The 23,616-nt window shown below is 42.9% G+C and overlaps 1 protein-coding gene across 1 annotated transcript; it reads right to left on the bottom strand.

Annotated features, from left to right (window-relative positions):
• Positions 1-321: 321 nt before the first annotated feature.
• C8A (complement C8 alpha chain) lies at positions 322-21,156 on the bottom strand. The gene is made up of 11 exons (XM_009956529.1): positions 21,038-21,156; positions 18,847-18,943; positions 17,755-17,899; positions 16,407-16,551; positions 14,638-14,827; positions 12,370-12,570; positions 10,805-11,045; positions 6,581-6,709; positions 5,735-5,892; positions 3,407-3,629; positions 322-473 (listed from the first exon to the last, which is right to left on the bottom strand). The coding sequence occupies exons 1-11, from the start codon at positions 21,154-21,156 to the stop codon at positions 322-324; spliced, it is 1,800 nt and encodes a 599-aa protein (XP_009954831.1).
• Positions 21,157-23,616: the final 2,460 nt, after the last annotated feature.

Genomic DNA, 23,616 nt, shown 5'->3' with positions numbered 1-23,616 from the left:
AGCCACCTGTGTGGATTCTCCATCATCTCCTGTACTGCAGCTATGCCGCTGTGAACTGGTGGGGCTCCCATCACATCTTGTGGTACGAGGGCGCAGCCAGGCATGCGTTCCATCAGCCGGGGCAATTGGTCCAGACAGCAGTCAGGTTTTATACAGCGAATCCAGCATGTCTCCATATGTATGGGAATGCAATACTTCACAATTATTTTTCCCCAGTGTAATTCCACTGCAGGATTATGCCCAGAGTATTTATAGCCCAACACAGACTCCAAACAGTTCTCAACCACATAGCTGTGGGGAGTGATGCCATTCTGTGGGTTTTCAGCAGGCTTTGCTCTCCAGGTCTCTCCCCGTGCAGGGCTCCCCCCCATACTGTGGGGCTGGATTGTTGCATTGCCGGCTGCGCCGCGCTATGCCCGACTGGCAGGGACCCCACTGTGACCAGCAACTCCAGCGCCCATTCGTCTTGCCGCCTGTAAACACATTGAAAAAAAAGGAAAAAAAAAAAAAAAAAGAAAAGAAGTATTCAGGTCTGAAGTGCTACATACGGCCTGACTGCAGTGATGTACTGTGTTGATGTGCTCCCCCAGAGCTGACCTGCATTTCTAATAACGCTGCTCAAGTGATAACCACCAGTGGTGGGTGTAATGGGTGCGTCTGGTCATGATGGCTGCATACAGCTCAAAATGGATTTGGAGGAGGCAGATAACACAATAGCCAAGGGCTAATTTGAGCAATATGCTCACCTAACCACAGTGCTGGTCAAGGTCCAACTCAAGCCAAATTTGGAAGAAACTAACATCTGTAGTTGGTATGCAACTATGACTGTGAGTCAGTCATCTTACTCCATAAATAGTGGACAGCCCAGGGCCTGTTGAGCTTTCGTGCATGGCAGCAGGCTGTATGCCAGGATCTCCCCTTGAGTAGGGACACCTCTCAATGTTACTCCTCGAGGCTGAGAGAATCCCTATTGTATCAGATACTCGGCAAGAGATTTGGGAATAAGCGTACTGAAACTTTGAAATCTTAGCTAAGTGATATAAAGGATTGATTGCACATATATGATGTGCAATATATTGATGTAGCACTTGCAGACATGGTTTAGTGGGCTTGATGGTATTAGGTCAGTGGTTGGACTTGATGATCTTAGAGGTCTACTCCAACCTAATGATTCTGTGATTCTATGATTTTATATAATCCTTTAGGCATAAAGTGTTGACCAAGTCTGGGACTAAGTCTGGATCCAACCACACCTAAAATCCCCTCTGAGAAGGAGTTTAGAATGCAAGGGGGTCGTTTCTGAAGCTCATGATTCAATGGTAGGGTCTCCCTGACAGTTTTGTCTGACCCTGTCCTCTATGCAGTAAATGATCAAGTGTAGCCTGCCATTGAATCTTGTTAAACCACTGTCACATTTACTATCAAACTTTGTTAAATCATTTTTATATCAATAAACATATTGCTACTTCTCTCTTGTAAGTGAAGTGCATCATTCCATCCATGACCCGTACTTTGGGTGGGAGCAGGGGAGGAAGATTGAGCTGAATGCCACCAGTAGTTTGTGATTTCGGCTCTGGCTGTAACCTCTGCTGTGAGCTGGTCCTTCCCAGCTGTGCCCAGCACAAGGATGGCTGTTGAGATCAAAGTGCTTTGAAGCCAGGGGTGATGAAACAGCATCACCTTCTTCAGACACCAATAGCAGTTTCTTTTTCTCCTCTGCTCATTGGAAAGCCTGCGGCTTGGTGTTCCTTTCCCAAAGGGCAACTGACAGCTTTCTATGCACTAACTTTCTCAGCTCCAACCAAGGCAGAGGGACAAAAGTCTCCTAATGTCATGGAGGTGTTTTGAAAAGTCTGCCCATCCCTTTAGAGATGGGTCATTTAAAGGCTTTTTCATTACAGTACAGACTGAGTTGTCAGGAGCGTTCGATACTATGGATTATGGCAGTGCTCCTGAATGATGGGAATGCTTGATGGCTGTCATTTACTGTTGTTTTTTATTTACTCAGCTGGCCTTCATGCCTGGCTTGGGCACGTTATTAATCCAGACAGCACAAATGGATGTGTGTGTGCTCTTGGTTAGTGCTCGCTTGAAAGCTGGTTTTCCTGTCTGAAACATTGTGCTTTAAAAAAAATAGGGTTTGGTCTTAAATGAGTTTTGGAACTAAAAATTTGAAATTAAAAGTTGCCTGTGAGTTAGAAGTGAGTCTGTCCCTACTGTTGCTAAAACAGAGAGCACAGACGCTGGCCAGTTCGGTGGGCTGTTTTCAGACAGATCCTGAGCTTTCCAAGCTCCTCATGTAAGGCAGATTCCTTGGATTTGGAGAGAACTCAAAGAACCTGAGATTTTTAAAGAAACTCACTTTGCAGTCACTGAAGCAAGGCTTTTGAGTTCAGCTTCATAAACCATCTACTCAGCTCTGCTCTAACTCCTTATCTCATCACAGCTTTGATTTTCCAGTGGTGAGACACTAGTTATGAACACACAGTTGAAGGCCTGGAGCTCTGCCTGGTGGAACTGCTCTGAAGATGGGTTTTTCTGCCAGCTTCATGGGCTGAAAGTTGGGGGGGGTTGTCATCACAAATCAGAACAAAAATATCCAGAGAGAACTGTGATGTTTGTTTGAATAAAAGAGCGTGTTCCAAGGTTGACCTTTTTTTGCCACCCATTTAATTTTTTAGGATAGTGTATAAAGTAATGAAGAAAACATAAATAAAAGCCTTGTCGCTTTGGAAAAACACTTTTTTTCCCTCCCCCAAAATAGATACATCTCTCTACTTAAAATGTTTCCCTGGCAGAGGGGTAGGGAGGAATCTGGCAATGTAGCAATTTTTTACTGAAACAGCATTTTTGGTGGCACATTGCTTGACCACCACTTCCCAGTTGCTTAGCCTGACCCTTTCAGCCTCCCGTCCATCCCTGCCTGTCCAGGTTTGTGTTCTCACCCTTGTAGCAAGCATCCTTCTTGGGATGCTGCAAGCACTCCAGAGAATCACCATCCTGAGGATGTGACATGCCAGCCAGTGAGGACCAGAGGACGGTCTCATTTACAGTAATGAGCTGCATCCTTAGAGTGCTGCAGGCAGGCAGAGCTCACCTCTTGGTGGGCAATGTGGGCTTTGCCAGAGTGCTGCCACCAGCTCAGCTCTTTGCAACATGTCGGTAAGTCTTCAGCTATTAAACACATCCTCATTTCCACTAATCTATTTATAATAATCACCTGAGCTGCTAATTTAAGTCTCTTGCAGGGCTGCTTAATATAGTGTAGCGATAAAAGCAATACAGAAGTGATGCCTTGATTGATGCATGGATGCAAAGAGTTGTTGGTTAACCACATGGAGGGGAAAACCCTATCCCTTTGCTGCCTTTCGCCTGACCCTGCTGCAGGTGCATGCCGGGGACTTACCTTGGCGCTTAGTCTGCTCACAGGCAGGGCCTCCGTACCCTGGTCGACACTGGCAGAAACATGTGTCTCCCACCAAAACGGGTTCACCATTGTTCTGGCACGGTCCGCAGCGGCAGGCGTTGAACTCCAACAAGTAATCCTCCAAAGCCCGTTTCAAGTTTTGCCATTTGGTTTGCATGTTGCCAAGGTTGCTTCTGCGGAGAATTTCGTGGATGGGCTGCAGCTGCGTAGGATGGAGACAATTTCAGGAGGCCATTGGCTGAGATGCTACCATTCCACAGTCAGAGAGCTGTGATGTTGCTGGATAAACTTAGAGCTCAGAAGAAACTCATCTGTCTTCCTCGACAGCTCCATGTACGTCATGCAAATGTGTTACCACAACTGATGGGTCACAGTGAGAAACCACCACTCCAAAACCTTCATTTTAGAGGTTTGTGCGGGAACAACTTTTCTGGACACACTTTGGAGTTTCAGTGTGGATTCAAATGATGAATTAAAACACCCCCATAAGCCCATTTCTTTGACTGATTTCTCTGTACTGTCATGATCTCAAGAGATTCTTGTGTGCTTTTTGCCTTTTTAAACCAACTTGTTTCGGTAAGAGCTTTGGACAGTAGGTGTTATCAAAACTTAATGCCAGCCTACCACTAATGGTAACCAGATTTTGAACCATCCAGTAAATGCTGAGCATGGAGAATTTTGCCTCTCTACATTTTACCCTTTGGTGCAGCAAAATAGTATTGAGTCATCTACAGCATTAAGACTGTAACGTGCTCATAATATTTCCAGTAGCAAAATCCGGTTCCTAGATACTGTTCAGCAAAAATAGCCCAATGTAAGCAACTGTATTATAACTTGCCCAAATGAATATTAATACTCAACAGAATATTAAATGTAAAAGCTCAGGGCTGGTCTGAGGACACATATTTACATTTGTCCATCCATGTATCTGTGTGAATGCTGCACATCCTGGCTGGGAACTGGTGGAAACTGGTCACAGAGAAAAGCTGGGCATCATCTCATTGCACAAGGTGCACTGAGAGAAATTCATGGAGAGGACCAGCCAGGCTTTGGGAAGAGCTCTTAGACAAATTTGCACAAGCCTGTTTAACAAATGAGAGGGAGCTGCAGATAAGAGCTGCTGAAGTGGACATGAGCGCTTATCGGCAGCTCTGGTTACAGAGCAACTGCTGAGCTCCGGAGCAGCCAACAGAGAGGTCAGCGCATGGTTTACTGGAAAATTGCAATAATTTTTGCCCAGAATTGATGAGAACTTGTGCAGAAAGGTGAATAACCTGCAGCTGGAACTGAAAACGCTTCTATGTTATTGGGGCTTTCTGCTGCTGGAGTGCTGCCCAGGAAGGTTTGCAGAGTCCCTCTTGCCTGGTCAATAATGCAGAGAATTCCGATTCCATTTTCCCTTCTCCCAACCTCTGTAATCCAGAGCCAGGAGTGGGTGTGTTTTCAAAACCGAGGTCCTTCTCCCGCACCCCACAGCTGCACTCCTGGAGCACATCAGCAATTGTAGCATCTTGGAGTAGATGTGGTACCCCTGATGGCAGCCAAGGAGGTGTGCCCAGCTCCTCACGCCTCTGTGGTCTCTGTCCCTGGATTACTGTTTGTAGGGTCGCTCTTCCTTTCCATCCCCTCCGCTTGTACCCATCTCCTCCCCATCTCTGAAGCACTGTAGAATGCTTCAGTGATATTTCCATTTTATGGGGCATCCAATAAAACAAAATGGAGCAGTAGAACTTGGCTGATTTTTATGGCCACAGACCCTCTTTTTGGAGCATAAAGAAAGACAGGGCCCACCTGACAATGCAGCCAGGAGCCCCGTGCTCTAAAAACCCCTGTAAGCATTCACAGCTGTACCCACCATGGTCTGCAGAGGTTAGGCATAGCCACTGCAGCTCTGAGGCAGGTGAAAAGCAAGGGAGATCTATGCAGAGCCTCTGCTGGGGAGGGCAAGGCTCCTTCCCCAGCCCCCTGAGAGTCCCTTGCTTATACAAGAGGGCGGACAGCCTCAGGGAGAATAATAGGGATGAACGCAACCGTGGAGAGCCATTCATCGGGAAGCTGTTTGGGGACACATCAAAAACTTAACTAAGTACTAATCCAGCATTAAGCTCCTTGTCTGTCTCCCTGCGGATGCGGTCGGTGAGAGATGTACTCCCCATTGTGAAATGAATAAGAGGTTACCAGATCAGTGGCCCATTACATTTAATCTTGTTCTGTGATGGGATCACAATAAAAATACGAAATGATCTGCTCGACTACACTTTCATTCCTTATAGCGGCAGAGTTTCTTCAACTGCAGAAAAGCCTTACCTCAAAATCAATAACAGCAGGATTATATTTTAATGACCTTCCCCAGTGACGATACATATTGCCATCCCAACTGTTTAAGAGCCCTCCGCTATAACTGGTATCTCCACCTCTAATCCGGGGAATAATATCTTCCACAACTGCACTGTTGGTCTCAGCATCTGAAAAGTTGAATTACACCCATATTATTTAGTTACCGTTTCTACACATACACTAGAAACTGCTTGATGGAGGTGAGATCAATCGTGCAAGGGGCTATCAGTGAGTGGTACTGATGCTGCCTCCTGAAATCAATGGGAGCTCAGTGCTCCCCGCTCACACGGTGAGCCGTTCCACATTATCACAAGGCAGTCAATGACAAGTTGAGCAACCCCAATGCTCTGAACTGGCAAGACCTGAAGAGCCTGCACACCTCCAGCCTTGGTTTCTAGTTAGCTGCCTATAGCTGGTTAAGAGATACACAAATCTGGGGCTTCCTAGCCTCTCTGAGTACTTTTTATAGTCAGTTTTGACTTCTTTAATAGTTGCCATGTTGCACTTGTCATCCATGCCCAGCTTGCTGTGGATATAGGGACTGCAAACTTCCAGCCACCTTGCTGCCTCTGTTTACACACGTTTCTAATGCAGGTATTGCTGCCTTAATTCCTGCTCTTTCAAAAGCAATCAGTACCCTTGGAGACTTGGACCCAAAGTCGCTTTTGTCCTGTGATTGGGCCTGAGCCATGGCTGAGGATGACAGCAGAGCTCCCTTTTTCATACCCTTGCATGACCCTACTTGAATCTCCATGCCCAAGTGACCAAAAGAAGTGACACAAGATGCCTTAATTGACATCTGCTCCGCTGTCATACCAGTTTTCAGAAATCCTTTCTTTGCACAGTCAGAAGATGTCATAGATGCTTGCAAATGCAGGTTATCCTCGCTGACTGCAAGGCCAATTGACCGGCCAATACAAGCACTTATCTCTTCAGCACTGATGTCTGAAAGACAGAAAGGAAACTGGTAAATCAGTGACTCATTCTGAGTGGAAGGATGTTCATTTTCCTACTTTCTTTTTTTTTTTTTTTTTTTCTGTCTATGAAGGAAATACTCAGTTATTTGCATGGCCTGTTTTTCAAAGTCAAGAGCTGTTCTGGGCAGAGGACAGCCTTTAGTCTTGCAGTGGAAAAGCCAATATTTTACTGAGGCATATTTGGCCTATCACATAAGAGGTGAATAGGGAAATGTCCTTCCTGTGAAAATTGTTTCCTTAGAACATGTTAGAAGATAAAATTCTTAACATAAGGCTTCAGGCATGTATTTCCTTGTTTGGTCTACTATTTAAAAATTTATATTTTTTTTTGCAGACTAGCTCATAACTGGGGTAAAGCTGGGAACAGCAGCTGAAATCAATAGATCCTAGCTAATTTTCCTAAACTCAGGATCTGACCCATGTATTAGTGGCTTAAGTAGCATCTTAAATAGCAACTTGCAAATTCTGTCTGCTGAGAGCTGCCAAAGCCTCACTGCCTGCTGCTGGGCTGCTGCTGCCAGCACCACCACATACATCATGAAAATATGTAACTGGAGACCCATGAAGCAACTGCAGAGGGGAGAAGTGAACTAATGAGGTGGTTTCACCAAGGTAAGCAATGCGCATATTTCATACAGCCTGGTTTTATGTACACACTTCAGTGTACTGCAAACATAAGGCCGTCTTCTTTAATAATTAAAAAAAAAAATCCATTGCTTTCAATAAATACAGGTATTGTAAGTAATAGGTAACTTTCACATTGCTCTTTTTGTCAGAGGACCTTAAAGTGTTTTACAAAGCAGCCCAGCAATCAATACCATGGTATTGAAAGGGAGGCACAGAGGTCAGCAGTATTCGTGCATCGTGGCTTAGTGGTCTAAAGATTGAACGTCTGGCTGAGCCCCATCCCAGAGTGTTGTCTGCTGAACTGCCTCACCCCAGCACCAGGGAGCAGTGTCTTGTCCTACTTGCATTTAAAATACTGGTAAAACACCCATAGCTCTGGTTTTGCTCCCTTGTGCACATCCCGCAGGAGGGGCTTACTGGAGCCACGCAGGGCATGGATCTTCTCATTGGCTTGGTGCTCAGCATCCCATGAAAGGAGCTACATGTCCTAGATTCAAACTGGTGAGAGCTGAAGCATGCTCAGCACTTCAGGGGGAATTACATCCCATTGCAAAACTGGGCCCTTGAGAAAGATTAAATGTGTAACACTCAATTACTTGTACTAAACTGTTCAACAGTTGTAAACACAGTGGGTAAAGTTCATTCACCCAAAGCAACACGAATGATTGCTTATCTTGGTGTTGGAGTGCCATAAAATTAAACTTGAGGAACACCCTGATTAATTGATTTGCCATGGTTCCTGTTGAGTAATTATGTTCAGCAAGGGTCTGTCAATACAATTCGCTATTGGTTGCAGCAAGATTGGGTCTTGATAAATGAAATGTGGTTATCATTGCAAAAGGGTGGTCACAGAAAATATTGGCACTTGAGAGGGAAGTCCTGATAGTTTTTTTATATGATATAATTTGCGATAGTTAAATGTGCTAGAGTGATAAGATTTACTGCTGCATTTTGAATTAATCAGAATATATGAAGACTCTTTCTAATTTACTTTGTGCATAATGTTTCTCCTATAAATGTTCTTGTAATGTGTGAACACATTATACTGTTTTCTGCTAAATAATAGAACCATAACAATCTATTTTAAAAACAAGTAATGAAAAATATTGATGGCAGAGCAACAAGGGACCTCGTTCTGACATACACATTTATTTCACTCATGACCATATCCATACAAGTCCTTGCAGCCTGGAAGATAGAAATGAGTCTGGCAGCAAAACTGCAATCCTAACCTCTGTACCAGTGAGTTCTGGTCTATTCTTGGGCATCTAAACCCAGAAGGTGACCTAATTTTCAAAATTCAGGTTTCCTAGATATTTAAAGTCCAGCTCATGCCTATGCCTAGCTAGAAGCTCAGCGACCACACAAGCTGTCTCTCATTTAGGGAGGACTCAGCCTAGAGATCTTTTTCCTGGGCTTTAGTCACTGGTCTATAAAAAAAGACGTGTTTTCTCTTGCAGAGCATTTAACATGTATCTTTGTGGGCTGGGCGGGCTCTCAGGATGCAGTGGTTGATCTAAATCAGATCCCATGCTGCTCAGCCCTGTGGGGAGTTAGTGGTACATCTGCAGGCACCTGCAGAGCTTCAAACTTGTCTTATGAAGCTCTGATTTTAAGACTCCAGCGCTTGTATGCTGATCCTGACTATTCCTCAGGGAAGGTGGATAATCCTCTTGCAAACACAGCCTTCAAGCATGGCTGTGATCACCATTAGAAAAATCAGGGTTTTTTTACTAGATGCTTTTAGACAATGGCATATCAGCCACTGCAGATGGGTCCTTCTGGGTCTACGTTGTGTGTCGTGGAGCACTACTGACTTGGTAAATGTGGACTTTCTACCAGAGTTTGGGTTAGATGAAAATTACAGAAGTGTGCTACATTAGAATGAAAATTACACCTGGGGCACATTTTTGTATTTTGCTGAACTTAAACATCCTTCTTTCCTAAGATAAGGCATCTCATAGCAGTAAATCTCTTCCTTATACACACAGCAAGCACAAGATAAAGCAAAATAATAGCCTCCCTCCACATGCTCTTGATTCATTCTTCCTCTGAAATTGGCAGCCTGCTTCCTGAAGACTTGCTTGCCAAGATCTTGTTCACTTCTATGTCACTCATTATTCAAACTGAGTAAATGATTTCAAGAGGCATCATGTTTCCAAACATTAGTAGTTTAGGAACTTGATAGAAATTCTCTCAGTCAGTGTTTTCTTGTGGAAAAATTGGCATGGTTAACACAATATGGAGTGCATAGTTATCCTAGGGCTGATAGTACCAAACCATTTCAGACCGGAGGCAGAATTTGGGGCAGAACTACGGAAATGAATGGAATTAATGGAATTACAGCAATTAGCACCAACTGCAGCAATTTTACTGGTTGTCCAAGATAACAATTTTCTTTTGCGTAAACGTCCAGCCTGGAGTTATCAAGGCAACATTACCCTCAGCAGAGTGGAGTGATGGTCCTTAGGGGAAGTGGGATCTGTTGCATTGTCAACACCTTTGCAAAAGTTGACAATCTGGTTAGTGTACTAAAGTGCCGTATTATTGTTCTGAATGTTATGCTTTTTATTAGGAAAAACGTTACTCTTTGTCTCACCAGTAATGGCTATTCTTGCGCTCTAGATACCTGCAGTGGAAATTTTATGTAACCGAGATTTAGAGGTATGGCTCTCCAGCCTCATGCACTCTAATTTGTGGAGAACTGGAGCTAAGAGAGACAGACCTTAGTATTCAGATATGACACTAACAAGAGTAAAGTGGCAGAGGTATTGCCAAGTGCAATGCGTTGTTACCATTTACAGAAAATTGAAACCCTCGCTATTAGGAGGCTAACACATGAGTGGGCTATCTTCATTTACCCTGGATGAGTTTGCAGTCCTTGAGCATTCATGAGAATGGCCAGAACAAAGACTATAAGAAACAGGAAAAGGTTAGAGAAGTCTAGAAAGTGATACTGAAAGAAAGGAAGAAAAAGATGCTCAGGTTCCTTCCTAAACTACCGAAATCTCACCCAGATTCTTCTGAAATTAGATCAGGAAGCACATTTTGTGACACTCAAGCTTGTTCCCTGCTGTGTGGCCAGTAGTGCACTCATCTTGTGATATCTATCTATCTATCTATCTATCTGTCTATCTATCTATTTATCTATCTGTCTATCTATCTATCTATATCTTGTGCGGATACCCTTACCCCACCCACACTGCACATTTTTGGGGATTGTGATGAGCATGTGTCTATCATGTGATGAGACATGCCAGCCAGCTCAGCAAAAGGGTGCTGATTAGCACCCACTGTCCCAGGGCCCAGGGAGATGATGGCTGTGGGGAGCTGCCAGGGTCGGATGAATTATTCTGGTGGACTGGACACACTCCAAGTTGGAAATGCCTGGTTTAGAGCAGAAAGTTGTGAAGAGAATATCTTGTAATTTTCTAACCTTTTCTTCTCATTTCCTCCTTGTTGATGACAAGGATATACTCAAAGATACCTCCCATAGTGCCAGATGTCATGAAATGGGTGCCGTAGTCATTGATGAATTTGGCATACATGCCATAGTTGTAGATGTCTGGAAGCTCCTGCAGGGAGAGCAGCACATCTTCATCCAGAACAATGTTGTCCCTTCTCATCTTGAAACGGGCTGTCTGCACCTTTGTCACGCCTCTAATGAATCCAGCCTCCTGCAGGTAAAGAAAAGAGGAGCTGCCACTCAACATTCATCTAAAAAAAAAAGTAATTTCTAGTCTTTAGGTTTGCAGAGGAAAGCCTGAGTCTCTGACTGTCAGTGTATGTTGAAGGCATGAAAACAAGCCCAGGTTTAAATCAAATTGATGGTAATTCATTTTTAGAGTGTCTCTTTCTTGTGTGTTCTTTCAGGTGGAGGGCAAAGCCATGGGTTTAGATGCTGTGGGGTTTTTTTATTGATGTGCGAATATGATCAGAATTGGGCTCCACATGATTTTCCTCCACACTCCATTTCTGCTTTTTCTTTTTTCTGGTTTTCTTTCCAGAAAGAAAAGGGAATAAACTTCTTTTTTTTTTTCACAGACTCAACCAGTGATGCAGGGCAAGGGCTCAAGGCAAGCCCAGCCCAGCCCAGCAGTGGGGGGATATCCCAGCCAGGAAGGTGCTGATGGGTGGAGGATTTCCTGGATATACCACCAGATCCGTGACACCTCTTCTAGATTAGCCATTGCCTCAGACAAGGCTCCAGTGCAATCACAACAGCCCTTTAAACAATTCCTCCAATAACTGATCATCATTTAGCTGCAAACATCATGTGAGTCTAGACAAGGGCACAGTAAATACTATAATGGTGCCCATTTCAAACAGCTTTTAAGGGCATTTTAACTGAGAACACCATCAAAGTAATTCTTCTTTATTGTTTTCTGTCAGCAGACATGAGACAAGTGGAGAAGGGGCACAGTAAATGTGGGAAATACCAACACTTGTGTTGTTAGATTGGAAAGAGGTCATCACAGCTACTCCATGATGTAAACCCACTGTGAGAAATACACCCTATTACTGGGTACTCTTTTTTTCAGCACAGTATTTTAACCTCCCATAAAAAGTAGCGTTATTTCCGCGTCATAAGGCAGCTTGTATTAATTTGAACAAGACATATTTGCTACCAGAGATCCCTGAGGACAAGTGTTTTGATCAACATCTTGATATTTCCTCCCCCGCTTTTTGTCACTTTATGCATGTTTTTATTGATGTGCTTAAGGTAGCCATGAAACAGGATGGGGTGAGATGACATGTATTGTGGTACTTCATAATTCAATTTCATTCCCACTCCCTGTTTGCTAAAACATGATAAGAACAACAAACAGAATTACTAACGATGATACGTTTGCAATTACATGAACAAATTAAGGTACAATTACTATGTGTTAAAAAATGCAATTGAGAGAATAAACTGACGTAAGTTACAGCCAGAACATGCAATGCACAGATGACACGACTGGAGCATATGCATCACTGATTTTTAATTTTTTTTTTTACCTTTGCAGTGTATTGCGTGAAATTCTTCAGGGATCCTTTGCCACCAGATAAAGTGAAGCCTAGGTCTAACTGGAAAGCTGATTCTCCAGGCCCAATTCCAATGGTAAAGCCTTTTGTCCTGGTTTTATCACTTTTAAGGGCATCAAGCAGATCCTTTGAATCATCATAAAACTCAAAAGCGAATCCAGAATCAGCGTGAGCCTAAAGTGAAATGAGCAGACATTACTTTTTCAGGTACTTCCCTTCCTTTTTAATCTCTGTTTCTTTAAGGAGCTGATGGTGCCTCGGTTGAAGCCCATGAAGCTCCTGACAGCACTGACATAGACTTTGGTGAATGTTGAATAAAGAATTAAGTCACATGCCATTTCATTTGGAAATACGTGAGAAATGTGATAAAGCCATGCATTTTGCTTCATCCATCTCCAGGCAGGGGAAAGGTTTGTGTTTAGACACGCAAAGCAGTACCATTACAGCCAGAGCTGGTAATGGTAGCTGCTAAGCTAGCTTCTCCCGTTCCTTCCAATTCCTTAGAGCTCTGCCAAATCCTCATGATTTGGACTGAATTTTTTCTCTCCAGTCTGCTTCTGGATGAATTTATTTAGGAAAGAAATTCAACAGCGGTGATCCAGCCACTTGCAATGGCAACACTAGAAAACAAACATTGTTTTGCCTGTGTTTTAGAGAAGTGACCTTTTCCTTGACAGCTCTACTTTGCTGGCATGTGGAATTGAGCAGCCTTGCTGAATCCAGGCTGTGCCATTTGCCATCTCTATAAAAAGCCAGCTAAATTACCAACACTGAAAAAAAAAACATCTCACATCATCAAGAGTGACTTCCTGGACCCCAGCAGGTAGACATTCCTAAGTCAAGTAACATATGGGGCATGCTCAAGTGTCCCTCAGCGCCTGACCATGGTGCAGTTGTCCCTCCACTGCTAGCAGCAGATAAGGGGGAGAAGAAAACATGGCCTGTGTGGTCGGTCTGTGTGGGTTCAAACTGGGGACTAAAGGGAATAGGGGACTCTACCTGATGGGAGGACATGAAAGCCACTTGCATTGAGCCTGTGGCTGTAATAGTCTGTATTTGGTCTGGCTGAGATGGAGTTAATTTTCCCCATAGCAGCACAGTGTTGTGCTTTGTAGTGGTAGCTAGAAAGATGCTGATGACACACCAGTGTTTTGGCTACTGCTGAGCAGTGCTTGCACAGCATCAAGGCTGTCTCTCCAACATTCCCCCCTCACCTGTAGGCTGGGAGTGGGTATGATCTTGGGAGGGGACATAGCCAGGACAGCAGACTCAAACTGACCAAAGAGATATTCCATACCATATGACATCTGCTCAGCAACAAGAGCTAAGAGAAAGGAGGAGGGGAGTTCATTATTACAGTGTTCGTCTTCTGGAGCAACAGCTGTGAATACTGAAGCCCTGCTTTCTGTGAAGTGGCTGGACATCACCTGCTGATGGGAAGTAAAGAATAAGTCTTTTGTTTTCCTTTGCTTACATGCACAGCCTTTGCTTTTGTTTTATTTAACTGCCTTTGTCTTGCCCCACAAGGTTTTTTCCATCTTGTTTTCTCCCTCCCACCCCATCTTGCTGAGGAGGGGACTGACTTGGTGATCACCTGGTGTCCAGCCAAGGTCAACCCACCACATATTCCCCTGGAATAATGTGTTTTCATTCATTCATGTAAAAAGCGTGATAAATACTTAACAGCGCGGCCAAAGCACCCACTTATGATGTGGGAGACCCAGGTGGAATCGTTGCTCTGCTTAGTTCAGTCTCCAACATCAGATGTGACCCCACAGAGTATAGGCATTGTGGCACATGGTCATGGCTTTCAGCATCTCTGTTTCACTCAGAATTTGGATTTATGTCCCTTGTAGCTGCGCCATAGACTTAAAATCCTTTCGAAGATTGAACTGGTAGCATTGTTCCTATTTTACACATGGCCAACTTAATCCCTAGAGAGGCAAGTGGCTTGTGCAAGCTCTACAGCTCATTAATAGCAGAATTTAGAGAAAAAACATTTCTCTTGGCTCTGGCTAGGCCAGAGTAAGCCGTGGTGATGACTGGGTGATAAAGCATGTTAGTTCCTTGATGTGCCATAAAACAGCATTTATATCATCGATTGCCTGTTGTCTTGGGGACAGCTGGAGAAAGGTACCTTGAAAGACAACCTATAGTGAATGACAAAATGTACCTAATATCTTCATAGGAAGTTTAGTTTTTAGCTGGGAAAACATTGCTAAATTTGACCGAAGTACTTACGAGAAATTGGTATATGTGAAAGTTGTAAGGTTTGCGGAAATACTTCTCGTCATCTCCATAGTACAGATGTTCACATGCAGCATCGTACTTCAGTTCCCGCCACTCTCCATTGTAGATATACTCACAGCGGCCTCCAAAAAAATTAGGATCATATATGTACTGGCTTTCTTCCTGTGTTAGGATATTGTATCTTGGAAAGAAGTAGCATTCAGAAAGTTATCCGTTGCTCATGTTTTATTTCCCCAAGAGTCTCTGTCACTGTTTCTGTTCTCCTGACACTAGGATTTATCTGTCCTCAGGTCTCTGACTTCGAATTTGTCTAGCACCTAAAATCTAAGGCTTGGGTTTGTCACCTCTTTGCTATCTCCTTTCCAAAGCTAACACAATACAAACAGCCATTTTATTTCCAAGACATTTGTTTGGACTTATATGCTAGAAATGGAAGAAACCAATGAAGTTGTCCAGTCCATCCCAGCAGGTACAATTATGAAGGTCCCAAAGTCCTGGATTTTCTCCAGGTCCCCCCTGAGCCTAATGCATCTCACTGTAACAAAGTGTTTCCTGGCATTCCCTGTAATCATTTTCTATCTTAATTTCATCTCCTTCCTTTTAATAATGCACCCATTTCTCAGGGGAATTAGCACCCTCCCTAGACTTGCAGTCTGCTCTATGCTTTGCCAAGTCTCTCACTTACTATTTCCTTATTCCTCTTTCTTCCTGCTCTCCAGCCATCACAGCTGCCACCCTCTGAAAGCCCACCTATTACTTAATATTCCCTGTAATTCCATGGCCCCAAATGAAAGCATTATTCAAACTGTGAGCAGCATTGCTCCTCACAACAGGGAATGGTCTTTAAGACTAAGATTGTAAATGCTATTGCTTTTGTGTGCTCTGCGGGAGAAACGCATCAAAGAGCAGTATTAAGTGGTGTGCTCATTGAAAATTAATATATGTCCCGGAAAAATTTTGATGGACTCTCCGGCCCCAGGCCAGAGAGCCATTTGTCTTGTGGACTCCAGAGAGTGTTGGATCAAGAGATGGGAAAGTTATCCAATGTCTGACTATATTCTCATGCTGTAGCCCATGTTCTCCAAGTAAAACTAAGCAATATCTTGGTTAAAACAAAACATTTAAAACCAAGATATCACAACAATTTGCCTTTAAACTCATTCTGGATTCCTCTTTTCCATGTATTACCTAACCAAAATTTGAAACGGAGTACAGTAAAACTTTTTCATGGATAGCTATATTTACCCTGCATATATTCATGTGGAGCTCAGGCTCCCTGCCTTGAATCTGTGCTCTGAAGTCCTGAATCCTGGAGTTAAATCTTCTTCTTAAGGATGAACGCCACTGGGATGCTGCATCTCCAAAGTCTACAGTTTGCTTCAATATATTGCTTTTATCAACTGGAGGAAGTTGTGAGAGAACCAGACTCATAGAACTGGAATATGTTTTTACATGAGTATACAAAGGACACTCTAAAATATCTCTGTACTACAGTACAGAGTGGCTGAGAGAGACCAGGGTCAGAGAGTAAGTTTGAGGCAGAATTTGAAATAAAATATGGGATGAACCCTCCTGCCTCCCTCATTGCTACCCACAGTCAAGTGGGACAGTAGCTCTCCTTTGGGAGTTGTAAAGCACCCTACCAATTTGGGGTTTGCACAACTTATGTCATGGAACACTCCTATTACTGAGGAAGAGCAATATGAAAACCTGAATCCAGTTTTGATTGTGAGAGTAGCAACTACTGATTAATTACTCACCCTTGGGCTGCTTTTTCAGACCCTGGGATTGGGAACAGATGTTCACAAGGGCTTTCAATATCTTCATCCTCACAATTAGCCTCATCAGACCCATCTCTGCAGTCTGGCTCTCCGTTGCACACAAGATTCCGTGTAATACAGCGACCTAAAGCGCACAGGTACAGGCAATTGCTTATTCACCCTTCATAAAACCTTTTTGGCAGCTTGCACTGATTGTGCTGTTTTCCACCCATATCTCAGGGCCACAAGAAGTCATGCTGGGTGTTAAACACAGCGCTCTTCCATTGGGAGTTTGCTTTTCCCAGCTCCTCAGGCGGAAGTTATTGTTTGCAACCTGGAGTAAGCACAGCTCAGAGTCCAAGCTGGCTACTCCCTTGGGCTCCCATGGGATGGAGATCAAGTAGAGGTTACCTCATGGTCCTGATTTTATTGTCTACAGTCATGCTTTTGGAGGGGAGCTACTGGAAGCAATAGCTTCTCCACTTGGCTTAGGGAAGTCAGCCCTGTGTGGTTAAAGAGCAATTTTGCCTCTTCCCACTGCAGGAGGCATTTGGGGAGTTTATTACAATAATTATAGCTCACGAATGGATGTTTGCAGGAAGGGCAACTTGAAAGTGCTTTTGCTTCTGGGAGTGAGGAGAAAGCCTTATCGTGATATTCATGGCAGTAGGGGACTCACACTGCTGCACTTGCCTCAACGGATCAATGACGACCTACTCCAGCTGATGAGCTGGCCACAGATTTGGTACATATTTCTAAATTTCAATAGGATTTTCATTACATGTTCAAGAATTACATGCTCAATCATTCTGTGATTCTGTGATTCAAGATCAGAGTTTGAGCCATTTGTGTAAAAACAAAAATCTGTCAAGGCTAGTCAAACTTTCAGAGAACAGCCGTATTGGAGCCCAATCCTCAGAGCTGGGGATGGCTAAAAATAAATAAATCACACCAACAGATTGCTAGTTGGATTCATGATTGAACTATGTCTTTTGCAGGAGGAGAAATTGGTGCGTTGTAGGAGTGGTGGTGCCCGTGGAGGGGAGTGTGAGCGGGTAGCACAGCAGTTGGAGCAGAATATTTCTTCTTTGTTCCACTGAAAAATTAACCTTTTCCATGTCACACAGCCTCCTTTTCTATCCAAATCTACATGTAACATGGCTGGATTTCTGTACAAGTTGGGAAAAAACCAAAGATGTGGAAATTCCCTGCTCCCTCTTGTACCAGTTCACCATCCTGCTGGCTGGCTGGCAAAGCTCTGCCCACGGCAGGGGGCTGATATCACCACAGGTCTGTCCACCCAGGACCAAAACCTCTTTGGCAGGAGTTTGTTCCTGGTTTCACTCACCTGTTTCCTCACACCGGAAGTCCTTGCCGCAGCTGGGGGTTCCAGAGCAAGTCATCTCAGCACGGCAAGCTTGCTCGTCCCAGAGGTGCCCTGCGCATCGCCGCCCTGCGAACCCTGCCGGCTGCACCAGCCTCCGGTACCGGTGCTGAACAGCACAAGAGAGAAAACCACTGCCAACACCTAACTTGTATTCCCCAGAGACATCACCTCCACAGGCTATAAGGCAATTAAAACTATCCCTGTTATTGATACTGGTATTTTTTGTGTGTTTGTGGTCCAAAGACTTTGGACATGATAGCTGAAGAAGGAGAGTCAGCAGAGGTGGGAGCTCAGGGGATTTGCTTGAAGTTCATACAAGTGAATTTAGGGAGGGCTGGAATAACTGTTTTTAAAAAATCTCTTCCCTATTTTATACCTTGGAAATAATAGGGAATTTTTCCAGTTACACATGCTTTGTCCTGGAATGTAACAGGCTCAGATGGACACAGACACTAATTACACTGATCCTGCAACATTTCTGATGGATTATTAATGAGAATTGCTGCTTTTTAAACTAGGAAGAGAAACAAAAAAAGGAAAGAGAGAAGAGACAAATCATTTGCTGATTATGAGTGCAGGAACAAAAAATGCAGGGATATAAACTCAGTACAAAGCAAAATTATGTCAGGTATTTGAAAATAAATTCTTGAATTATGAAGACATGAAATTATTTAAAAAATTGAGAACAGGAGCTGATGAATGAAGGCTGTTTCTAATTTCTTTTCATTGGAATATTTGCACTGAGAATCAGGAGATACTTAATTAAATCTGAGATAGAAAAGGAAGAAAGTCTCGGGCAAATATTCTGGCCTGATTCTTCCACTGCCTTGATTTTGCATTTTGCTGTTCTGCTGCCTTAAATGAATTTATTCCCCAGTTTACACCAGGGTAAGTAAGAGCCTTTCTAGTACAGGAGCATCTCCATCATATTTGGATGAGTTTACTGGATGCTTCAGAATGATGAATATGTATAATATATATAATTAATGTGTGTGTACGTCCTCATCACAGACACATCTGAAGATAAATGAATACATTACAGTGGAGTCTTACTTTTTTCTCTTGGCAAGGAAAGCAATCAGTCCATTCTGACCACTGGCTCAGCTGACAGTCAACAGGAGCTGGAGAATTAATATCTCTGCTGCTTCTTCTAAAGAGGGGAAGAGATAGCAGTCTAAGGTCTTTGAAGTTGTGTTTTAAGGAGGGCTAGAGGCTAGCAGGGAGAAAATGATGTGTGTGTTTTTCCAGTAGGAACCTATTTTATAGGAAATGGGAAGCACCCCTTAGCAGGGGTGTCTGTATTACCTGAGATGCCCCGTCCAAGTATTTCACCATCAGAACTGGTCAGGGGCAGCAGGTGCAGGGCCTGAGGATTTTGTCTTGGGTTTCCTGCTCTCCCAAGAGATGCTAGCCCTTTCCAATAGGTAGATTGTGATAAAATATATGTACATCATATGTATAAGACCAAACACACTGAGTAAATAGAAGGGATGTTGAGAGGAGACAGGTTTTAAGGAAAGGCTTCTTTTCTGGCTTTCTTCTCAGAAGCACATCACAAACTCCAAGAGCAGTGGTGTTTATCACCTTGGGCCTGTTCTGAAATCTATTGTTTTCATTTTTTTTATGCTACTGTGAACTCATGGTCAATATTTTTTGAGAGAAGGTTGATGTCAGGGTCTGAGTTCCATGGGCTTTGTGATGTGGTGGGACTGGCTGCACCAACAGTACTCAGAAGGCAAGGTACAAACCCATGTTGACTATGGGAATTTGTTGACTGACTGTTACCAAAAGGAAATACTTAAATTCTGAGAAGATGGAAAAAACTAAAGGAAGAGTATAAAAGCAGAAAATGGCAAGGGTACAGTATCACAATGGGCCTTGGATCAGATTCTCTGTGCATACAGTGAATCACATTATACCACAGCAAGAAAATACTTCTTTTGCCTCCCAGCCCAGTCATTATGATCTCTATTTCTGTCCCTAATCCTACAATCTTTATTTGTATAATGTGTTTCTTTGTCTTGAGGAGCAATCTGTGGTGTGTCAGTACAACTCCATGTTTGCCACAGCCTTCGAAGCATTTTGAGGGGTTATTCTGAGCCAAAACATTATTATTATTTTGGTGATTAACTAATGAGCAGTCTGTTGTACTTACGAGACTGCAGTCCAAAAGGAAATATTGACAATTAGCAGAGGTATGGGGATTCATCAGAGGCTGTAGAAGAGAGACTTACTAAATGAAAGCCACAAGCTCAGCAAGGGAGCCCGTGGATGCAGATCAGTGTGCGCGATAAAAACCTGCCGTGTCTCCAGGAAAACAACAGGAGCCTGCAGACAAACACGGAGCTGGGGGACACGCATGTATTGATGCCTTTTTGCTCTGACAGGAGGATTTGTGGGCTATATCCTTCAGCACTTCACAAAGTACTTAATTGGCTCACCTTCGATTGGATTTTACATTTGCCTCTTCATTATTCTGCCTTGTTTGATAAGTTCATCAAACATCAAAAATCTTGTCTTTGTTCATTTTCAAAAGGGATTATCAGAATAAGCCTTCATAATTAAGTGTATCACTACCACATTTTTTTTCCTTTCCGCCTTCTCATTGTCTCCATGTTCCAATTATCACTGATACCTTTTTTTGATCCTTCTAAATCATATTTGCCTTTAGAACAAGCCTGAAATTAATAGCTGTAGAAAAAAAAATCTAACCATTTTCCTATCATGACACTGTAGCTTTCAAAAAAAAAGTAACTTGTTTATTCCCTTCCTTCAAAGCCTAAGTGACACTTGTATAGGTTAATAATATTGTTCAGGGAAAAAAAACTTGAGGTATGAGGATCTGGCTGGAATTGAAAATTGGGTTATTCACATGCACTTGTTAACTTCACATTGTCAAACATGAATTAATTATAAAGAAAAAGAATATGAAAAAATATTCACTTGTAAATCACCCTGTATAGGGAATTCATTTCAAGTGTCCAAACCCAGTACAGTAATTTTGTTAAGGAAGTTTAAGAAGGTTTAATAGTCATCTGTAAAAGAAAAACCAGTGTGCAAACAGTTCGTATAAGAAGGAATTACGCTGCCTAGCTTGGGCTTTGGACAACTGCCAATATCTTTTTTCCTGGTAGCTGTTTGCAGAGAGCACAGTGTGCACATGCCTCAAGTCAGGACAAAACTGATGGGCTGACTGACTTGCACGTAATTTCTATATGTGAAATTGGGGGGTGAACAGACTTACCTCTGGGAAGGCAATGCCTCGAGCTCCCTGCATGCTGTAGCCGTGGCCTGGCATGCTGTTAAAGCCAGCAAGCCTATAGACAGAGTCAAAGGAGAAAGCTGACATAGGCTCCGCCACATTGTTTTTCCATATGTAAATGTTTGCTATAGATGAGCTGCAAACAAAAGATTTAGGCTTCGGGATGCTGTGGGGCAGGCACTGCTAGAAGAAGCATGGAGCCCACTGGACTCCAAAACTCTGTAGTAAATCATTGACAACAGCACAGAGAAATCACAAAGAATCAGGAGACATGCTGGAGGCCTTTGCCCTTTTGGAAACAAATTCCCAGTTTTCTGGGAAGGGAATATATTAAACTGTGCAATTGTATCCACATTAAAGTCAATCGGATCCTATTGCAGCAGTGTGTTTCTTGTGTAGCCTGCACCATCCTTTTAATTTGAAGAAGGAGGAAACTCATTTTGTTTCCCACAGTGACTTAACTGTCGTTTTGGGGTGTCTGGTTGCTGACCAGGGAAATGCTTCCCAGGACAGCAAACTGAAGATTAGCATAAAATTGTGTTATGAGGAACATGTTCCTTCCAGATATGTCAAGAAAATGTCAATTCAGCTTCTTACCATTGCCATCTCCATAATAGTGTCCCATCTCCAAAGCTGATGTGAGTTATCACCTGACTTTTGGATGGACCTACACAGTCAGTGCAACACGAGAATCTAAATCTTTGTTTTCTAAAGTGATTTGGGGTGAAGAAGATGTCCCCTAAATCTGAAATTGTGTCTTATCCATATGCTGTGCAAACCCCTTTGTTACTGGTGGCTCTAATGCTTTTAGCTGGTTGGGGTCTTAACACAGAAGTAGTGGATGTGCACAAGTATAAGAAAGCAACACCACAGAAAGCAACAACGCCATGGGTTATTTATTATTAAGATAATAGTCACAAGGTGAGACTATTTAGTTTTCATGTGTTGGAAGAAAGAAATAATGTCCATTGGAAAGACACTTGGTCATGCTATAGCCCAAGTTGCCCCATAGCTATTTCCTTGAGCTTGCACATAGCCTGCAAAATTCCCCTGAAGGCTCCTGAGCAGGCACAAAAATGCACAAGGAATCTATAACTTCATTAGATATTAGTTTAAAAAAAAAAAAAAAAAAAAAAAAAAAAAAGATGTAGACTTTTGTGTTCAAACAAGGGTCTGTATCTCCCTGTATTTACTACTGCATAAGTGGGCTGAGATACTTCATGCATAGATGTATTGTTCCCAGCAGACAACTGGAAACTTGAACCTCAGTAAATTCAAGAGCAAGTGTAATTATTGTAGGAAAATCTGGTCTTCGGCTATTACAGCTATTAAGCAGACAGTGAATAGTCCACTGTCCACAAAAGACTGGGATAGAAGTGTCACTTTGTGTATTTCCCAAATTAATTGCAAAGCTCATTTCAATAGCTGGTATTGTAAATTATCACAATAAAAGGACATCTTACCATCTTATTTTAATGTAATTAAAGTTCAGAACGACACTGGGGCTTGTCTTTGCTAAACTTGAAGAAATGTAGCACATGGGTAAACTGTAGTGAAATGAAATGAAACCTGCCTTTTGGTGGCCTTAGAGAGTATGTTAATGTCCTCTCTTACCTACTAATGCGCTTCAAATGGGTTCAGAAAGTCCTTCTCCTTTCTTCACCTACACAAGAAGAACTCAAATAAAGGTTTTAATTTATATATATATGCTATTAAACTTAAATTGCTTTTGCCTGGGAGAAAAGCAAGGGATTGAAATTGGCCTAAGGCAATCCCCATTGCTACCTCACTATTACACATTACAGCCTCTCTGCATGTTGCTGTTAAGACAGAACAACATAAAAATGTTTTAGCAATGTTTATGAAGGTCTGGTGGGGATGGACCCCACTGTCCCCATGGTGGGAGCCTCCCTGGCAGTCTGACAATTCTGTCTTCTTGCAAATCTTCCAAACTTCTTCCATCCTGATACAAATGGCTGCTTTGCACAATCAAGTGCCTTCTCAGCATCTAAGCAAGACTGTCAAAGCATTATAACTTTTCTTTTCTGATAGCAGCATCAGAAACACACCATATATATAATGAAAGTTATTTGTGGCACGTCTCCCAGGTAAAAGGCTGGGCTGGTTTGTGCAACCAGGCACAACAACAGTATCTCACTGATAGGTGAGGTCATGGATGGGGGAGGTGAGCGAGAGAGGTTTAAGCAGCAAGCAAGGCACACCAAGTAAAGAACCTTTCTCAAAGGTGTTATGTTCCAAAAGTGATATATATAAAAGTTATGGTTCCATTTATAATGTTATGAATTGAACTTGTCTAAAATGTGTGTTGGATCCTTGCCTCTACACCTGAATTAACTCTCTGAACCTCTGGCTTACAACGCTAGCTGTGCTGTTAATAGCGATGCAGTCACCTTCAGGATGATGAGCTGTGAACTGAAGACTTGGGGCTCTTCAAGAGCGTGGAAATATAGGCTGTGAGCAGGCTGGGCTGAGCAGCGAGCTTGTATCATCACTTTGTGACTGTTCCCATCACAAAGCTCTTTTCCCCTGCACTGAAGAAC

Source organism: Leptosomus discolor, chromosome 3, assembly GCF_034619465.1.
Source record: "Leptosomus discolor isolate bLepDis1 chromosome 3, bLepDis1.hap2, whole genome shotgun sequence".
Classification (NCBI taxonomy): Eukaryota; Metazoa; Chordata; class Aves; order Leptosomiformes; family Leptosomidae; genus Leptosomus; species Leptosomus discolor.
The sequence above is the reverse complement of the archived record's forward strand: the minus strand, read 5'-3'. Positions and strand labels throughout refer to the sequence as shown.